This window comes from Carcharodon carcharias, chromosome 1 (assembly GCF_017639515.1).
Source record: "Carcharodon carcharias isolate sCarCar2 chromosome 1, sCarCar2.pri, whole genome shotgun sequence".
NCBI classification, from domain to species: domain Eukaryota; kingdom Metazoa; phylum Chordata; class Chondrichthyes; order Lamniformes; family Lamnidae; genus Carcharodon; species Carcharodon carcharias.
The window spans coordinates 213374022-213393452 of record NC_054467.1 but is presented as its reverse complement, the minus strand read 5'-3'; the positions used below and the strand labels follow the sequence as shown (position 1 = coordinate 213393452).

Below are 19431 nucleotides of genomic sequence, written 5' to 3'. Positions count from 1 at the left end.
CCAAGAATTCTGGGCTTGTAAGTCAGCCTTCCATTTTTATGCCAGGATACCAGAGCTGCTGCTTTTTAACCTCAGAGTTTAAGGATGGTCCAAAAGTGCAGTTTACAAGTGATGAAATTTGATGTCCTGGGAGTAGTATTAACTTGTGGGTGGCTTACTGTCTGAACACACTGGCAGCCTGCCCATCCCAGACTGAAGTGATGGAGTCATGTTGAGGCTCTGGGATGATTTAAATAGAAATAATACCAACGAATACTTACATGGGGCATGGACAGGGTGGATAGGGAGCAGCTGTTCCCCTTAGTTGAAGGGTCAATCACAAGGGGACATAAATTCGAGGCGAGGGGCAGGAGGTTTAGGGAGGATGCAAGGAAAAACTTTTTTACCCAGAGGGTGGTGACGGTCTGGAATGTGCTGCCTGGGAGGGTGGTGGAGGTGGGTTGCCTCACATCCTTTAAGAAGTACCTGGATGAGCACTTGGCACATCATAACATTCAAGGCTATGGGCCAAGTGCTGGTAAATGGGGTTAGATAGGTAGGTCAGGTGTTTCTCACATGTCGGTGCAGACTCGATGGGCCGAATGGCCTCTTCTGCACTGTGTGATCCTGTGATTTATACAGCACCTTTAATATAATGAAAATAATCCTTCACAGAGGCATTGTCAGATTAAATGTGGCACTCTGCCCAAAAAGGTGATTGTAGGGAGGCAGTGGCGTAGTGGTATTGTTGCTGGACTAGTAATCCAGAGACCCAGGGTAATCCTCTGGGGACCCGGGTTTGAATCGCACCACGGCAGGTGGTGAAATTTGAATTCAATAAAAATCTGGAAATAAAACTAAATTAATTAAATTAATTAAAAATCTAATGATGACCATGAAACCATTGTCGATTGTTGTAACAACCCATCTGGTTCACTAATGTTCTTTAGGGAAGGAAATCTGCCATCTTTACCTGGCCTGGCCTACATGACCCACCCACAGTAATGTGAACTAGGGCAACTAGGGATGGGTAATAAATGCTGGCCTGGCCAGTGATGTCCACATCCCATGAATAATAAAAAGGACAGGCAACCAAAAATTCATCAAAGAGGACATAGGAGCATAGGAGCAGGAAGTAGTCCATTCAGCCCTTCTAACCTGCTTTATTATTTAATTTGATCATGGCTGATCATCCACTTCAATGTCTTTTTCCCACAGTATCCCATTCCCATTTAAATCAGTGGCATTTAGAAATCTGTCAATCTTTACTTTAAACATACTCAATGACTGAACTTCCACAGCCCCCTGGGGTAGAGAATTCCAAAGATTCACAACGCTCTGAGTTAAAAAAAAATCCTTATCTTAGTGTAAGTGCCTTCCCATTTATTTTGAAATTGTATCCCCTTTTTCTAGACTCCCCAACCAGGGGATACATCTTACCTGCATCTACCCTATCTAACTCTTTAAGTTTTTTTTATTCTTTATTGGGATGTGGGTGTTGTGGGTTAGGCCAGCATTTATTGCCCATCCCTTACTGCCTTTGTTCCAAGGGTATTTTAAGAATAAACCACATTGGATATGGAGTCACATGTAGGTCAGACCAGGTAAGGATTGCAGATTTACCTCCGTAAAGAACATTAGTGAACCAGATGGGTTTTTACAACAATTGACAATGGTTTCATGGTCATCATTATACTTTTAATTCCAGATTTAAAAAAAAATTCAAATTCTACCACCTGCTGTGTTGGCATTTAAACTCGGGTTCCCAGAGCATTACCCTGGGTCTCTGGATTACCAGTCCAGTGCCAATACTACTATGCCACCACCTCCCCCAGGTAGGTTTCAATGAGATCACCTCTCATTCTTGGAAACCCTAGAGAACTCTACTGGCCCAGTTTCCCCAATTTCTCTTCATAGGACAGTCCTGCCATTCCTGGGACAATTCTGGTGAACCTTTGTTGCACTTCCTCTATGGCAATAATGTCCTTCCTAAGGTAAGGGGACCAAAACTGCGCACAGTACACCAGGTGCAGCCTAACCAAGCTACTATACAGTTGAAACAAGACTTCACTACTCCTGTACTCCAACCCCCTTGTGATAAAGACTGACATACCATTAGCCTTCCTAACTGCCTGCTGCACCTGCATGTTAGTCTTCAGTGACTTATTGACAAGGACACCAAGGCCCTTTCGTACTTGTACACTTACTAATCTTTTACCATTTAAGAAATACTCTGTGTATCTGCTCCTCCCACCAAAGTGGATAACCTCATATTTTTCCACATTATATTCCATCTGCCATATTCTTGCCCATTCACTAAGTCTGCCCAAACCCTCTTGACCCTGCTTTGCACACATTCCCACCTAGCTTTGCGTCACCTGTGAACTTGGAAATATTACATCTGGTCCCTGATAATCTGATGGGTCTTTACAGTGGTGTGAATTAAATGAACAAAATTACCTTAGAAAAGAACCTTAGGATGGTGCAGTTTCCCACCCTGCCACCCGAGAGTGAGCAGGGAACGCACCCCCACCGATACTGGCTACCGCACAGCCATTTAATGCTCCAACGAGTGTTAATTGGCTGGCGATGGGACTCCTGCCCCTCAGTCAGGCAGAAGTCCCACCTGACAAAGCTGCTGGCCAATCTGATTGGCTAGCAACTGTCTAGCCCCAGCAGCGCCAGAAGCTGCAGTGGACAGGACTAGAACTGCAAGCAGTCCCCCAGAGTCTTAAGGCAGGGATTTTCTCACCCCACCCGTCACTGGGATCTCCCAGTTCTGTCAAAAGTCAATGGACTTTTGGCTGGCTTGCTGCATCCCCTGTGGTAGACCCTGAGAATCCTAGCTTAAGTTCCGGGAGCCTAGGACCAGGCAAGTTTGGGGATCTCAGGGCAGGATCGGGAGCTGAGACACGGGGTGGTGGGGATATTGGTGGAGAGGCCAGGGGGTGAGGAAGCCAAATGTTGAAAGGAGGCTCTTGATGGAGGCGCCCCACCCCCACCTACCCGAGGTCTGAGCAGGGCCACTTTCTGGGCTTCCCACTCCGACCCTCCCGCCAACCTGAAAATTGAGGCTGGGTGGGAAGCGACCCTTAAGTGGTCATTAATTGGAAACCTCTAAGAAGAAAGCAGTTGTAATGCAAAATTGGGTAAAGGAGGTAAAGAAATATCTAGCTGAGTTTGTAACATCTCTTTTTCATTTTTTTCTTTATTTAATTGGTGTCATTCAAATAAGCAGCAATTTTAAAAGTGTTCATTCCCATACCTGGGGCAAGGAGAGACTTGGTTTAAACCTAAAATGAGGAGCACTAAATTGCACAAGCTCCATGAAGAAAGTGGAAACGGGGAAATAAATGGTAATCTAGGATATATGTGTAGAAAGATATGCAGGAAGAGAAAGAGAAATAAAGGGAAAATGTACCTGAAAGAGCAGAAATGAAAAATACCATGACTGGGTCACAGGAAGGGAAAGAGAACGGCCAAGAGAAAAATAAGGCAGTAGAAGTAATGGACTTTGGTCTGGAGCAACAGCCAAAATGCAAACACAAATGGCCCTAGAGGGAATTTAGATTACATTGGCATGGCAGGGATTAGGAGAGCCATGTTCTGGTCATAAACAGAGGTCAGGAACGCATAATATGAGAGAGTCCAAAGTTAACGTTCGACATCCAATGATGAAGTTGCGTTGCAGACAAGGTGGAGTTAGCTTTGAGCAAACAGCAAACCGATGGCAGGTTTGAAGATAGTTGTGGAGCATGTGTGAATCCAGGAGCTGTTTGAAAGGCCTGATCCTAAGAACTGGTATACCACCAAGTGTTGTTCGTGAGCTCCTTCTTATCCCATGGAGTTGAGAAGTGTTAGCCATGTAGGTCCAGGATTCACATGAGCTGTTAAAAGATTGTACTGTACAGATGAAGGGAGACACTTAAACCTATAAATTACTAAACTATTCAATGGACAAATTGCTTTTTCTTAAAAAAATGATAAGTTTTATCCATGCCACTGAGTGTTAGAACATGGAACATCACATTCTAAGTTGTCAGTTTCAATTTAGGCATGATGTGGACATAGACTTTGAGGCCTGTTGCATTTCAAAAGGAGGGAGGTAACATCCAATACTCAGTTAACTCGAAGCTATGTGTCACAAATGCCCTGTTGCTGACTATAGAATGGCAATGACAAAAACAATTAAAAACCTTTCTGTTAAGCTCTTTTGAGAAAGGGATTCCCCGCCCCCACCACCAAAAAAAAGTGAAGTACTTAATATGTAAAATTTTTGAAACTTTGTTCCCTGAAGCTTTTCTGGTTAGACAGTTTCAACTACTGCCAAGATAACCAGATATGTGAAATTTATGTTCTATGCACAATTATCTAATGTTGTTCAGTTTGCAATTGTTTCACCCAAATGATCGGGAGGGGTTTTTGATCTGTAAATTAATGTGTAAGTTACATCATAAATGATAGTTACTGTGCCCAATCAAATTCAACCGCAAAAATAAATGGCCTAATTCAGAAACTGTTCATATGACGCAGTAATTGATCATCGATTCAGCTGGGCAAATGTTCCCACTTATCATAATATGTACCTGACTAACAACATCAAAACAACAACAAAAAGAAAGGAGCTAGCATTTCACAGTTCACACAGTGGAAAGTTCCAGATAACAACTTATCGGGCTAACTTTAAATTTTAAATCTGACTTGTATCGTCACAGTAAAGGATCATAGAACCTTACAGCACAGAAGGAGGCCATTTGGCTCAGCATGCTTAACTTGGCTCTTCAAAAGAGCTATCCAATTAAGATCATTCCCCGCTCTCACCACATAAAGCTGCAATATTTTCCTTTTCAGCTATATATTCAGTTCCTTTGGTGGTGGTGTTATGATGGTGGGAGCCCTTGCCAACGTTTTCACACAACTTCTTCACACTAATCAGCAACAACGCCACAGATTGTGTATACCTGTGTACTTCAATCTTTTGTGCATTTGTTGGTAAAATAGTAAGGGGAAAAGCAGAGAGTGTCAGGTGTATTTTGATCATTCTGAGTGCTTTATTGCTCGGTTACAGATTTTAGATGTTTGTTAAGTAAATATACACGTGAGTATATTTATCTGTACTCTGTGTGTGTGTAGGTAAGGCGTCAACCTCTCCTCAAAAAAACTCATCTTCCATTCCTCTGTACTGATAAATTATTGCCTGATCTCCAAACTCCTTTTCTCTACATACTCCCTGAACGTTAGCATCTCCCAAATTCATCTCCAAGACCTACGCAAAGGCCTGTGACAAGTTGGTGCCGAGCCCCTCCATGCTCCTTGACTGAAGGCTTTCTGATAGGCCTGCTAATGCATCAAGCATTTCAGTGTGTAAATCCGCCTCCTTCTGTTGACCGCACCACCGAAGTCCTCATCTGGACCCTCTGCAGCATGAATCAAGAATTGTCCTGCCCTCCAGCAAGCTGGCACCTGCGCTCTCCTACCCTGCCTGCAAACCAGTCATGCCCAGTATGCTACCAAGAGCAGAACCTGCCTCAATGCTTTCCTCTAAAGCAGGGCTTCCCAAACTCGGGGTCTCGAGATGAGATTCTGGGCTTTCAAACGCCAGGGCAGCAATGGCTGCCATTGAGCTTCGATTGAATGTTAACAGTTTTTTTTTGTAACGGTGGCATTGCCTGGATGACACATATTTGAGGCCTGATTCCTGCTCCAAATAACCCACTGAAAAGGCCCCCCTGCTCTCACAGGTCTCTCACCACTGCACCACACGCCTCAAAATGGGGTCACAGTGGGAAAAAGTTTGGAAAGTACTGCTCTGAAGTATGTGAAGTATGGTAGCTGTGAGCATGGAAGTGAGTGATGGTGTTTCTTTATCATCACTGTCTTCCTGCTCTTCCACCATTGCCTGATCTTGGGTATCTGAAAGGACAAAGGCACAAGGGATTAGATTGTAGTTTGGGAAGGGGTGGAAAGCAAGAGGAGCATCTGCTTATATCACCTCAAGCTTGTAAATGAGAAGAGATTGTGGGATGAGGGGAAAGTGGAATCTGAGAGATACTATCAGCCTCGATTGTTTCAGCCCCGCCACTGGCCATGGCCTCTGCCACGGTTGCTCCATTATTAGTGATTACTGTCCCCTTTACTGGGCTAAGGACATGCATCCATGCCTGTCTCCCACCGGTTTGGTCCTGCTCCCCCTGATTATATAACACTTTGTCCTGCAGGAGGGAGGGAAGTGTTTCAGTGAGATTGGTGCTACCAGTTTGCATGATCTGGCTGTTGAGGTTAAATAACTGGAGATTAAATAAATGTGTGCAAGCTGTAAGATGTAGGTGTAAAGCTTGCAGCATTGCTCAGCCTGTAAGGTATGAATGCAAGGTATGAGTTGTAATAGATAGAGATTGTTGGTAGGTGAGTGATAGGAGTTTGGTGAATTGAGCAGTCTGAAGCTAATGGTTCAGTTGTTAGGATATTGCATTTAAAGATACACTCACTGACCTTTGTCACTCGTATGACGTCATTGAACTTGTTGTGCTACTGCATCCATGTCCTTGGGGCTCAACTGTTGGCATTTATCACAATGGCTATCTGACCCCACTGCCTTTGCAATGTCTATCCAGAGGGTCTCCTGGCCCCCTGTAAATACTGGACATCTCTCCTCTTCTCCAACTCTTGCACCAAGACTTCCAGTCCGGTATGAGAGAACCTTGGAGCCTACTCCTACCACTGTTACACCACTAGTCTCTTCTTGCAGGCCAGATGCTGTTCCTTTGCCACTTCTTGCACCTATTGCTGCAGAGTCCACCTCCCCGAGCCCCAAACTAGCTTTAAGTAGTGCTAATCTCACACTCACTTGGGCAATTATGATGCACAGCCACTCCATAGTTCACTGCACACTACTGAGCAGAAAGTACAGAGTTTTTGCGCTGCCTGCATCAGAGGCAACAAGCATAAGTTAATGTGTATCATGATACCCACAACTGTTTTCAGTGGTTAGTAACTAAAAATGGCTTCACTTCCCATTCCTGCTCTGTGGGGAACTCAGGAATCTATCCTTATCTAATATGGAGTTAGTTTCCAAATGTATGCTGGTGACATCCAGCTTTGCTTGACCCCCTCCAATGCCCCTTGTCTGACATGCAGTCTTGAATGAGCCTCAATTTCATCCAGTTAAACATTAAAAAGACCAAGGCATCATCTTTAGCCCTTGCCATAAGCTCTACTCTTGATACAGACCTAATTCCCTTCCTCAGATAAAGTCTCTGGGTAAGCTAGGCTGTATGGAACCTCAGTGTTTTATTCACCCAGAGTTGCGATTCAGATCCCATTTCCTCTATCATCAAAAAGGTTGCCTACTTAAACCTCTGTGACACTGCCCACCTCTGTCCCACATCATCTATTGGCTGCTAAAATTCTTTTGCATTCCTCTATCCTACCTCAACAATTCCAATGCTCTCCTGGCCAGCATTCCATTTCAAACTTCACCCTTTGACCAAGCATTTGGCCATCCATCTCAATATCTCCTTCAGTCAGCATCTGTAAAACTCCTTCAGATGCTTTTCTATAAGGGAAATATATACTTGCAAGTTGTTGTTCTTGTGGTTTGCGATGATCTGTCATGTGGTGGGCAAGTTATGTTATTAACTACAAATGTTTGTGTGTTATCCACAATACAGACATGTCAGATATGCCAGATGTTACTTCCCAACAAGTGCAGTTTTTCATCGCACTTAAGAATACATCAACACAAATCTCCATACACATGTCCGGAATGTGGAGCGATATGCAGGTCCTCGCACTTTCAGACTCATGTCACCCGAAATTGCCTGCACTACACCCGTAAAGTCGGATACCGGTTAGTTGTGTGTTTGTGCTATTCAGTGAGTTTATTGTTGTTGGAATTGCCATCCCTCCAGGATTAGGCTGGAGTCTCGAGGAATTGAAGATCAGCCAGGACACTGCTGTGTGCAATCCTGGAGAAAAATCATAGGGATAAAAGATGGGTTTGTTTTAAATTTTCTTTGAACATTTCTCTTTACCAGATATAAGAGTACTGAAGATGGGGGAAAAAATGGCTGTTTGACTGGCAGTCAAGCTAATTATCCAGTTGGGTAATGAGTCATTTTGCTTTCCAATTGGCGTAGGAAGGCAGTACATCACGAGGATGGATGTGTTGGCCAACAAATGGCTGGAGCATGAGGGCACCTTATGTGACCAAACCTCCAGGAATACATTTGATCATAGTTGGCAACCCTAGTTACTGTATTTCTAAAATATTGACCCAGCTGGGGTTGAAATTTTCTTTTCTTTTTGCCTTTCAATTTATCCCTCCCTACTGGTATCCAGCCCACCAACCTACCACTCCTATTTGGATGCCCACTCTTAAAGGTTTAGAAACCAAAATAGAACTTTTAACCTGAAGAAAATACACAGTAGGCTTATCAGTTTTTGAAACAAATAGGATGATGTTTTGGTTGTAAATGTTCCTTCAATTTTGATTGTAGCCGGGAAGTTGACACAAAATGAAGGAGGAGGAAACAAGATAGAGGGGCTGCCAAAAGAGGTGATGCATTCAATCCAAAGGAGAAAGGGCTTGGATCCACACCTCTGGCAACATAAATAAATGCACGGGAAAATTCAATGCTGAACTGTTTATACACAAGAATTTAATTTTCAGCTTGCTGTAAGGATGTTCTGTGCATTTTATTCCTGACTGATTTTTCTTCTTGCAGCTGTATACACTGTGGCGTTGTCTACGCTGACCTAGCAGCGCTCAAATCTCATATCCAAGGTGCCCACTGTGAGATCTTCTATAAATGTCCTATCTGCCCCATGGCTTTCAAGTCAGCACCGAGTACTCATTCACACGCCTACACGCAGCATCCAGGCATCAAAATAGGAGAAGCTAAGTAAGTTTTATAAGCATGCTTACTACTAGATTATGAACAAAGATTTTTCTCACTGAGAGAAAGCACTTCTCTTATGTGAAATGTCATTGCTCTTGTAAAAGTCCTATGTGAATAGAGTTTAAGCAACCTCAATTCAGATATCCTGCAGGACAAAACACATCCGAGATTGTCAAAATTAACAACCTTGCTCTGAAAGGTTACATGAACAGCAGGAACTTGGCTATGGGCTGCCTGTCTTTTGCCTCACTTAGGGAGCGTTGCACTGGAGGAGACCAAGAATAGTTAACCTAGGATACAGAGAGAAACTAACATATGATTACAGAGTGTCACACTTGTGCAGGAGAGGATTTTCTTCTGAGATGCAGAAGAGGTAGCATCACTGTTTCTGGAAAATACATTTTTACTCTGCATTTCTCCATGATTTACTGAACTGGATGCTTTTTCTGGCACTTGTATAGTTCACCTAGATGAGCAGCAAAATGTAAAAGAGTATTCTTGAAATTTAGAGAATCAAAATGAGAATGCATGTTTGTCCTCAACTTCAGTTTATATCACAGAATCACAGAATTGTTAAAACACAGGAAGAGGCCATTTGGCCCATCATATCTACCGGCTCTCTGAATGAGCAACTCACCTAGCACCAATCCCCCACCTTTTCCCCGTAACCCTACATATTCTTCCTTTTCAGATAACAGTCTAATTCCCTTTAGAATGCTTCAGTTGAACCTGCCTCTACCACACTCTCAGGCAGAGCATTCCAAATCATAACCACTCGCTGCGTAAAAAAGTTTCTCATAATATCACTTTTTCTTCTTTTGCTAATTACTTTAAACCTGTGCTTTCTCATTCTCAATCCTTTCACAAGTGGGAACATTTTCTCCCTTCCTACTCTATGCAGACCTTTCATGATTTTGAAAACCTTTTCTTGAATGAAAACAGTCCTAACTTCTCTAAACTATCTTCATAACTAAAGTTCCTCATCCCTGGAATCATTCCCATTAACCTCTTCTGCACCCTCTCCAATGTTTTCACATCCTTCCTAAAGTGTGGTGCCCAGAACTGGATGCTCTACTCCAGCTGAGGCCAAACCAGTGACTTATACAAATTCAACATAACTTCCTTGCTCTTGTATTCTATGCCCCTATTAACAAAGTCCAGGATACTGTATAGTTTATTAACTGCTCTCTCAACCTGTCCTGCCACCTTCAATGATTTATGCACATATACACCTCCAGTCCCTCTGCTCCTCCACCCCCTTTAGAGTTGCACCCTTTATTTCATATGTTCTCTCAATGTCCTTCCTACCAAAATGAATCGCCTGATACTTCTCTGCATTGAACTTCACCTGCCACCTATCTGCCCACTTCACCAACTTGCCTTTGTCCCTTGGAGGCTCTACACCATCCTCCTCACAGTTTCCAATTCTTCCAAGTTTTGTATCATCTGCAGACTTTGAAATTGTGCCCTGAACACCAAGGTCTAGGTCACTAATATATTGCAGGAAAAACACTGATCCCTGGTAACTTCACTACAAACCTTCCTCCGGCAGAAAAACATCCATTAATTATTGCCTTCTGTCTCCTGTTGCTCAGCCAATTTCATATCCCTGTTGCCCTTTTATTCCATCAGATCTAACTTTTCTCACAAATCTGTTGTGTGGCAATTTCAAAAGCCTTTTCAAAGTCCTTATATACCACATCAACAGGCCTCATCAACCATACCTCCTCAAAAAATTCCAGCAAGTCAGTCAGACAGGATTTTACCTTAAGAAATCCATGCTGACTTTCCTTAATTAACCCACATTTGTCCAAGTGATCATTAATTTTGTCCCAACTATTGCTTCTAATAGTTTCCCCACCACCGAAGTTGAACTGACTGGCCTGTATTTGTTGGGCTTATCCTTACATGTTTTTTTTTGATTAAGGGTGTGAGGTTTGCAACTCTCCAGTCCTGTAAGGGAGGCTGAAAAATTATGGCCAATGCCTCGCTTCCTTCAATATCTCACCTGGTCATAGAACCATAGAAAAGTTATAGCACAGATGCCTTATGGCGCCTTATCAATTTTAAGTACAGATAAGCTGTCCAAAACAAAAATAAAAATACCTGGAAAAACTCAGCAGGTCTGGCAGCATCTGTGGAGGGGAACACAATTAATGTTTCGAGTCCGTATGACTCTTCAACAGAACTAAGTAAAAATAGAAACAAGGTGGAATATAAGCTGTTTGGGGGGTGGGGGGGGCTGTGTGTGTGTGTGTGTGTGTGGTGGGGTTGGGGTAGAGCTGGATAGAGGGCCAGTGATAGGTGGAGAGAGCCAAAGATGTCATAGACAAAGAGGTGTTGAAGGTGGTGATATTATCTAAGGAATGTGCTAATTAAGGGTAGAAAGCAGGACAAGCAAGGTACAGATAGCCCTAGCTATCCAATACCTCCTCTTTTTCAATTTCACACACATTGAGTGTCTGAATTATCTTATCTTTTACTTGGCCTGAGGTGCATCTTCTTCCTTGGTAAAGACAGATGCAAAGTATTCATTTAGTACCTCAGACTTTGACTCCAACTTTTTTGGCCCAGATCTGTTATTATCCCATTGAAGTTGGTTTTCCTCCAGTTAATTTTTCTTATTCTGGACTGTTCTTTGCCCCTTTCCGTAGTCAGCCTAAACCTTATGATACAATGACCACTGCCCCTCGATGTTCTTCTACTGACATTTGACCCACCTCATTTCCAAAAACCAGGCCAAGCAGTGCCTCCTTCCTCATTGGACTAGAAACATACTGCTACAGAAATTTTTCCTGAACACACTCTAGGAACTCTTTCCCCTCTCTGCCCATTACATTACTACTATCCCAATATGTTATGTGTTAGTTTATTGCTGAACTCTAGGATATTTTTCCTTTCTCTCCTCCAATGCCGTATTTTCTAAGTGAGAAACGGGACAGGCAACCCATTGGCAAGCTTCTGCTGTCCGTAAGCCAGTCATAAGTAAGTGTACAAGATAGTGTAGTTACATTGATTTCCTCCCATCCCCTGTAAAGCACATCACTATGACACCTCTCCTCAGTCTGCAATCTTAAACTTATATTGCTACTCCCAAATGTAGAATATTTATTTAAAATAAAGATTATACTTGAACATCATACACAACAAATTGCTCTCTCTTAATGAGCAACGTTATCACTCTTGGAATTTTTATAGCTAGGTGAATCAAAATTTTAAAAAATGCTTGCTAGCACCCCTTAAACGAGATTATCAAGGGTAGATATTGATTTTTTGTGATAAAATGAAAAGGGTGATAGCACATCCACATTGAAATAAAAATTGGGAGAGGTGTAAAACTGTTTGGTGAGTTGCTATCAACATATACATCAGTGTATTCAATTTGAATTTGACTTGCATAAAAGGAAGTCTGTTTTTTTGGGCATTGAAAACCAAAGATCCTAAGATGTAAAGCCAACATGGCAAAATAAATGCCTGTTTAGTCAACGGTCCCTGGAAACATGTAGCCAATGACACATCAAAATTTCAAATAAACTGATCCCTAGAATAAAGCGCTTAGAGCCATTTGTAACCTTGAATTCTAGGGCAGAATATTGAGCTCGGTAGGCGGGCACACGCCTGAGCGTAAAATGACACGTCGGGTGAGCGTCCCGATGTCATCACGTAGTCCTGCGATATTTCATTCAGTGGGTGTGCGCTGGGGTCGGCATCATGCCCGCAGACAAATAAAGCTTATTAAGGCCATTAAAAAGTAATTGAATTCAAATTTACGCTGCCCATCCAACCTTACGGTTGGCGGGCAGGCGAAAACGCCAAGCGGCCTTTGCACTTTTCAGGAAACCTTATCCATGGGCGGGATGAGGTTTCCTAAAGCAAATAAAAATAAAATTAAAATTTTACACTTGAATTAAAAACATGCTCCTGTTTTATGACATTTTTATTTTCTTCATTAGCCTTTTTAAACAGCACTTCATCTCCCTGAGGCAGCTCAGGGAGATTGAAGCGCTCTTCTGCGCGTATGTGTAAAGTTTGTGCTTGGCCCGCTCACCCTCCTCCCCCCACCCGCACAGGCAGTGCTCTGCGCAGCCGCTCACATTCCATGCCGGGGGCTGGGCGGTGGGGGGGTGCTTAATTGGCCCCTCAGCGTGATATCATGGTGCAGTTCATGATCGTGGGCGGCAGCCGGGATGCCGACTGCTCCTGACGAGCACTCCCGATAAGGGCAAAAATCTGCCCTTGAGTTGTTGCGGGCTCATGATTTTGTTTGATGTAGATGTTTATGAATGAACAGCTTTAGAAAAGTGTGGTTATAAATTTTCATCCTTTTTTTTTCATTTGGGGTCAGTGGTGCATGATATTGAAAATAGCTTGTGACTAGAGGGACTAAAACTTGAGTCAAGACTTATTTTATGGTTAGGAATTAAGACATGTGTTTTTCAGCGTACTTCCTTCGTGGCATAATTGCTTGACTGAAACATGAAATTATGTTAAGACTATAGTGAGCTGATAAATTAATTTTTAAATGGACACCTTTCCTTGATAAATTCCATTAGGCCAATAAGAACCTGCATTTATATGGAGTTGTCATGACCTCAGAACATCACAAAGCACTTCACATCCAATGCAGCATTTTTGAAATATAGTCAGTCACTTGTAACTCAGGCAGCCAATTGTCATTTATCAATGACTAGCAGATTTAATATTTCCTGATCAGTAGGCAAGGTAAACTTTCTACCCACATTATCTTGCTTAACCAACTTTGATTGTATAATCCATTGTAAACCGACAAAAGTTCATTAGACATTCACTCAATGGCCCCCATTGCTTCTTTTGATTGTTGATAACATTGGAAGTAGAAGTTGAAAACCAAGAATTTCAGCTGGAGTGTGGCACGCTTAACTATTGAGACTAAGTTATGCAATTGGCTTTTGTCAGAATGTCAGTGACCATGACTGTAGTTACTTAAATCGAATAACCCAGAAAACAGCTGGGAAGAATTGTAATAGGAACCAGATTTAGATGTAAATTTGGTAGATGGGACTATACAAAACTTGACTTGTTGATGCAATTCATTGTAGTATTGTTGTATACCTTGAAATCAGAAGATTTTAAAGGCTCTTTTCCCCAAAGTTTAGTCTCATTTTACAATATTACATTTTACAGCATTTTACAATGCTGTATTGTCAGCAGAACAATGCCACTATTGAATTAAAGAATATAATAGAACAGAACAGGCTGTAAAATATTGTTTCCAGTCCAGTTAAAATATCGAATGATTCTTGTTTTCACAGAAATGGACATAAAATAGTGCAAATAGTGCCCCAAGTCTTAAAGTACTTTCAAATATATGCTAATTTTCCCCTTGTTTTTAGAATCATCTACAAATGCTCCATGTGTGACACAGTCTTTACTCAGCAAACCTTGCTGTGCAGCCATTTTGATCAACATGTTGCTAAGCAGAAAGTGTCAGTCTTCAAGTGCCCAGATTGTGCGTTGCTGTATGCGCAGAAACAGCTCATGGTAGAACACATTAAGGTATATACCACCCATTTGTGTTATATTTGCTTTTGAAAGTGGGTAAACTACTTTGTTAAACTATTTGTTTAAATAAATAATGATTTAATTCTTAAGAGTTTTGCTAAGAAAACTCTCCAGTGTAATTTGAAGCATTGAGTCTCTGGAGCTACTGAAGGCCTGGAAGAAGAGTAGGAGAACATTCCTGATAAGTGTTCTCAGTATCAGTCCAGCTGCTTCCAAAGGCTTTCTCAGTTTCTCCACTGAGAAACACCTTAATTTTAATCAGCAACACGTCTTAAAATGATGATGAAAGAAAGAACCTGCATTTATATATAACATATTTCATCAGGATGTCCCAAAAAGCTTTACAGCAGATGAATTACTTTTAAAGTATATATAGAGAAATACAGCTGTCAATTTGCGTATAGCAAGGCCCCACAGAAACGTGATACTGACGTTGGCGTTGGCTGAGGGATAAATATTGGCCAAGACACCAGTAGAATCCTCTTACTCTTCCATAAACACGCAATAGGATCTTTTACATACACTTGAGCAGGCAAATGAGGCCTCAGTTTAACGTCTCACCCGAAAGATGGCACCTCTGACAGTGCAGCACTCCCTCAGTACTGCACTGAAGTACCAGCCTGGATTATATGCCCAAATCTCTGGGTTGGGGGCTAAACCCACAACTTTATGACTGAGAATGCGACCCCTGAGCCAAGGCTGACACTCTGCCACTTACAATTGTCACCCTTAGTCAACAGTTACCCCATTTACTAGCACTTGTTAATTGTGTTTGTATTTTGATTCTCTGTATTGGATCGTTAGCTTTTTTAAAAATCAGGGTCCGTCACTTTTTACATCTAGTTGTGGTCATACTATTCCAATGTTAAAATGTCTTAACTTTAAATTACTTATGCTTAAAAAATCTTGACCCAATGGATTGAATGTAATAATGATGACCTATATCCCTCATTCTTTCATCTTTCAGTCCATGCATGGCACACTCAAGAGCATTGAGGGTCCTCCCAACCTGGGGCCTCAGCAGCCATTGGTCACAAAGCCAGTAACTACATCAGCAGGACAGAATAAAACTGATGGGAGTGCTGTTAATGGCACTGACCGGCTTGGGAAGAAACCTTCGGTGGTTGTGAGGAAAACTGGGAGCCGGTCAAAAGCAAATAACCCTGGCTGGATGTGTCAAGACTGCGAGGAATGGTTTCCTGAACGAGAGGACTACATTTCTCACATGAAAAAGGACCATGGAAAGGTATGAACCAAATAACATGGAAGGAATCAGGCAGCAATTTCTGAGATCCAAGGAGTCCTGTAAAAACGTACAGGGAGAAACGATTAAACTAAATAATCCCTATAAGAAATAAAAACAGAAAATACTGGAGAGGTCATCAACCTGAAACATTAGCTCTGTTTTCCTCTTCACAGATGCTGCCAGACCTGTTGTGTGTTTCCAACATTTTCTGTTTTTATTCCAGATTTGCCCATGTATTTTGCTTTTGTAATCTCCATAAAGGCTGCTTTTGGGAGCCATTATAAAAACATGCAATAACGAAGAAGAACAGGTGCTTTATTTAAGATTTCTATAAATTATAAATATAGAAATGAAATTATTGTATTTCAGAGTTGTAGTGAGCAGTAATTTCAATCTCCAAAATATACCTGTGATTGTAGATGCCACAGTGGAAATAAATACTATGTTGATCATGCTTGATGAATACAGCGAATAGCAGCATCATTTTAGCAGATCACATAAAAATAAACCTGGGTTGTGGTTTATTCTGAGCAGTAAACTCTTGACTGTAGCAACCACAGGCAGAATTTTGCCCTTGGTGGGCATGTGGGCCCCACCGGCTTGGCGGAGGGATTCCTCAACTGTCAAAGTACACTCTTTCGCGCATGCGTGCAAAAGAGCGCACATCTCCCTGAGACTAAGTGCTGTCTCAGGGAGATTACTGAAAGTTTTTTAAACATCAAGAATAGACAAATAAAAAATTTATTAACACGTCCCCCTCATGTGATGATGTTACACGAGATGGGACGTGTTAATAAAAAGGACATAAAGTTTATTAAATATTTTTAAAACGGACATGAAATCTCATCCCGCAAGTGGATGAGGTTTCATGTTTTTTCTATTCCCCCCTGGGGCTCCTGGCCTGCCCGCCAGCCTTAAGGTTGGACGGGCAGGGCATTTAATGAGCTTAATTATCCCATCAATGGTCTCAATTGGCCATTGACAGGTCAGTGGGCGGACAGCTGATTTCGCTGTCCGCCCGCCTTCCTGAATAAGTAAATGGGGCGGCATGATGTCGGGAGTTCCATTTTCATGTTGGCAAGCAGGCCCCGCCCCCAACTCGCTGACGGAAAAATTCTGGCCCACATGTGGGATTGAATTATATACTCTCTGATCAGGAGAGGATCACTCCAATGACTGCAGTGGCCTCTAGACTTAACAGGAGTGTTATAGTAATTCTGCTCCAAACTGACAAATTTAACAACAACTTTTTCTACACTTGGGCAGCAAAAAAGCCTTGAATGCTTCTTGATAAGGAGGACCATACAAAGGGCACTAGCCAGGAGATTGGTGAGGAGTGAAGGGATTGGATGGGGATATGATCATGGAGAAGGAGGATTATAAGAAGAACTATGAAGCAGAACAAGATCTAGCACGATGAGGGAAACTGGGTAGGCATTTCTTGAGGACAGATAGTACTTGGGCTTTTCAGACAAGAAGACTGGCCTAAGTGGCCTGGCAAAGGTAGACCCAGAAAATTAGCTCATACTAAATTGGCAGTAAGACAAGGGGACACAGGATCAAACTTACAAGAAGTAAAATTTAGAGCTGATGTCAGGAAGATTTTCACACAAAAGGTTAATTTTGAGAGCCTTTGTCTGGTGTTACTGGGGCAGTAATGGCCTCACATTGAGTCACTTTGTCACAATGTTAATACCAACGATGCGACCATCTCCATTTTGGAAGGAATCTATTGGCAGGTATCTAAAGCACCTACCTTATTCAGGTGATTTACATCATAGGACTCTGATTGCCGCTTCAGGTAGAAACTGTTCGGAACTTGTGCCCCACCCGCCTAATTTCGGTTCCCAGTTAAAATTGGAGCTCAAATGATAGTTAACTCGGTGGTGCTGGTTGCACGGAACACCATGAATTGACCTACTCTTTTTCAGATAGTGCCATGGGATTTTCTGTGGCCATGTAAATCAGCAGGCAGGGCCTCAATTTGACATCTAGACAGAGAGACAGCATCTCTGAAAGACGGTGCACTGTCCAGTACTAAAGTTTCAAATTAGCTTATGTCTTGGAGTGGGGCTTGAATTGATAACCTTTGAAACATGTTCTGGAGTGCTGCTACATGAATCAAGCTGACAATTGGGAACATTCAGAAGAGGATTGACCACATTAGCATTGATTAAAATAAAAGCAAGTTATTATTGATCTAATTGTTTATTAAGTTGAATCACAAATAAGTCGTAATAGAGCATATCACAGGCCTTTCGGAATATTTTAATCTTTCAAAAGGATAAGACCTTTCATTGCTGGGAATTAAATTATTGGACGTTTTTCATTCTTTCTATTGAAATTTAGAAATTTGAAGTTCATAAAAATTGAGAAATGTTTTATCATCTTTCTAGCAGTAGCGATTATTGTGCATTTGTTTATTTAACTGCTTTAAATTGTTGGCCTGTGTTTTCTCCCTGCTATTTACATTCTCTCCTTCACCTGGGTAGCCTCTTTCTCTTATGTTTTCTCTCTCTGCCAGTTTTACGCCAGTCACATAAACATGAAAGCAACTAATAAAACTAATCCAGGAAACTCAAAATCTGGGAAAGAGAATTGAAGCAACATTTTAGGTATCATCCTTTACCAGAACTGATGTTTATAATAGATGAACAGAAAAAGACAGTAATTATTGGAAATCTTAAATATAACAGGAAACACTTGAAATACACAGCAAGTCAAAGGTCATCTTTATAGAGAAAAGGTGTGGATGTTGAAACTCAAAACCGTTTTTGTAGCCTGCGATATTTGTCCCTTAATAAAGTGTGATATGCAGTAAAATAGAAACTTCCAGAAGCCATGGCCAGGTAAATCAGTATCTGTGAAGTGAAAAAGACAAGTTCATGTTCAAAACTGAAAGAGGTTCCATATCAAACCAAAAATGTTGCCTCCAGTTCTCTCCACAGATGTTACCTGACCTGCTGAGAGTTTCCTGCATCTTTCTGTTCTTTCAGATTTCTAGCATCTAGCACAATATTTGGCTAATAGTTTACCAGTAATAGAACAATAAATTCTCTTTTGTTGGCATAAAATGATACTACTGATTCACACAGAAGAGCTATGTTGATATAAATATAAATGATAGTTTAAAAGAAAACAAAATCCCTGTCATTAACGTTACTGTATTAGTAGTCCAAAGGCCTGGACCAATAATTCAAAGGATGTGAATTGAAATCCTAACATGGGAGTCAGAGAATTTGAATTCTGCTTTAAGAAAAAAATCTGGAAAAATAAAGTTGGGGCTGAATTTTCGTTTGTGCTCTAGGCCTGCACAATTTCACAGCTTGCAAAATGCACACCCGACCTGGGACTTTGCAAGGGATTTTTTTTTTCCCCACGGTTTGGGATCACTGCATTTTGTGAGCTACAGCAGAGTGCAGAAAGATTGTGGGTGTGGAGACAGGCTGGTTTAAATGCACGCCTCGGTTCTCCATCACAGCAGCCCAGCTCCGAACATCATTTAAAGGCCTCCTAAACCTCACCCCTCATCCCTCCACCCCTCCCACTACCCCATTCCAACTCTCATTCCCCATACCACCTCACATTCTCCCATGCCACCTTACATTCCACATGCCACCTCTATGCCCCCCCATGTATCCTCCATTGCCACTCACTCTGTATGCACTATGTACAGTTCTCAGGAGCCATGCAATAGCAATGAGAGTCATTTTAAAATCATTGGAAAACCATTAAACCTCTAACAGTCTAAGAAAAACTCTGAAC

General features: G+C 41.8%; 1 protein-coding gene across 8 annotated transcripts in view; it reads left to right on the top strand.

Annotated features, from left to right (window-relative positions):
• znf532 (zinc finger protein 532) overlaps nt 1-19431 on the top strand; it is a 195147-nt gene that overhangs the window by 123268 nt on the left and 52448 nt on the right. For all 8 annotated transcript variants that reach the window (XM_041185665.1, XM_041185715.1, XM_041185655.1 and 5 more), the window contains 4 exons: nt 7650-7828; nt 8706-8882; nt 14252-14414; nt 15388-15666. In XM_041185665.1, the coding sequence (XP_041041599.1) occupies nt 7650-7828; nt 8706-8882; nt 14252-14414; nt 15388-15666 (798 nt within the window). The remainder of the gene's footprint in view (nt 1-7649; nt 7829-8705; nt 8883-14251; nt 14415-15387; nt 15667-19431) is intronic.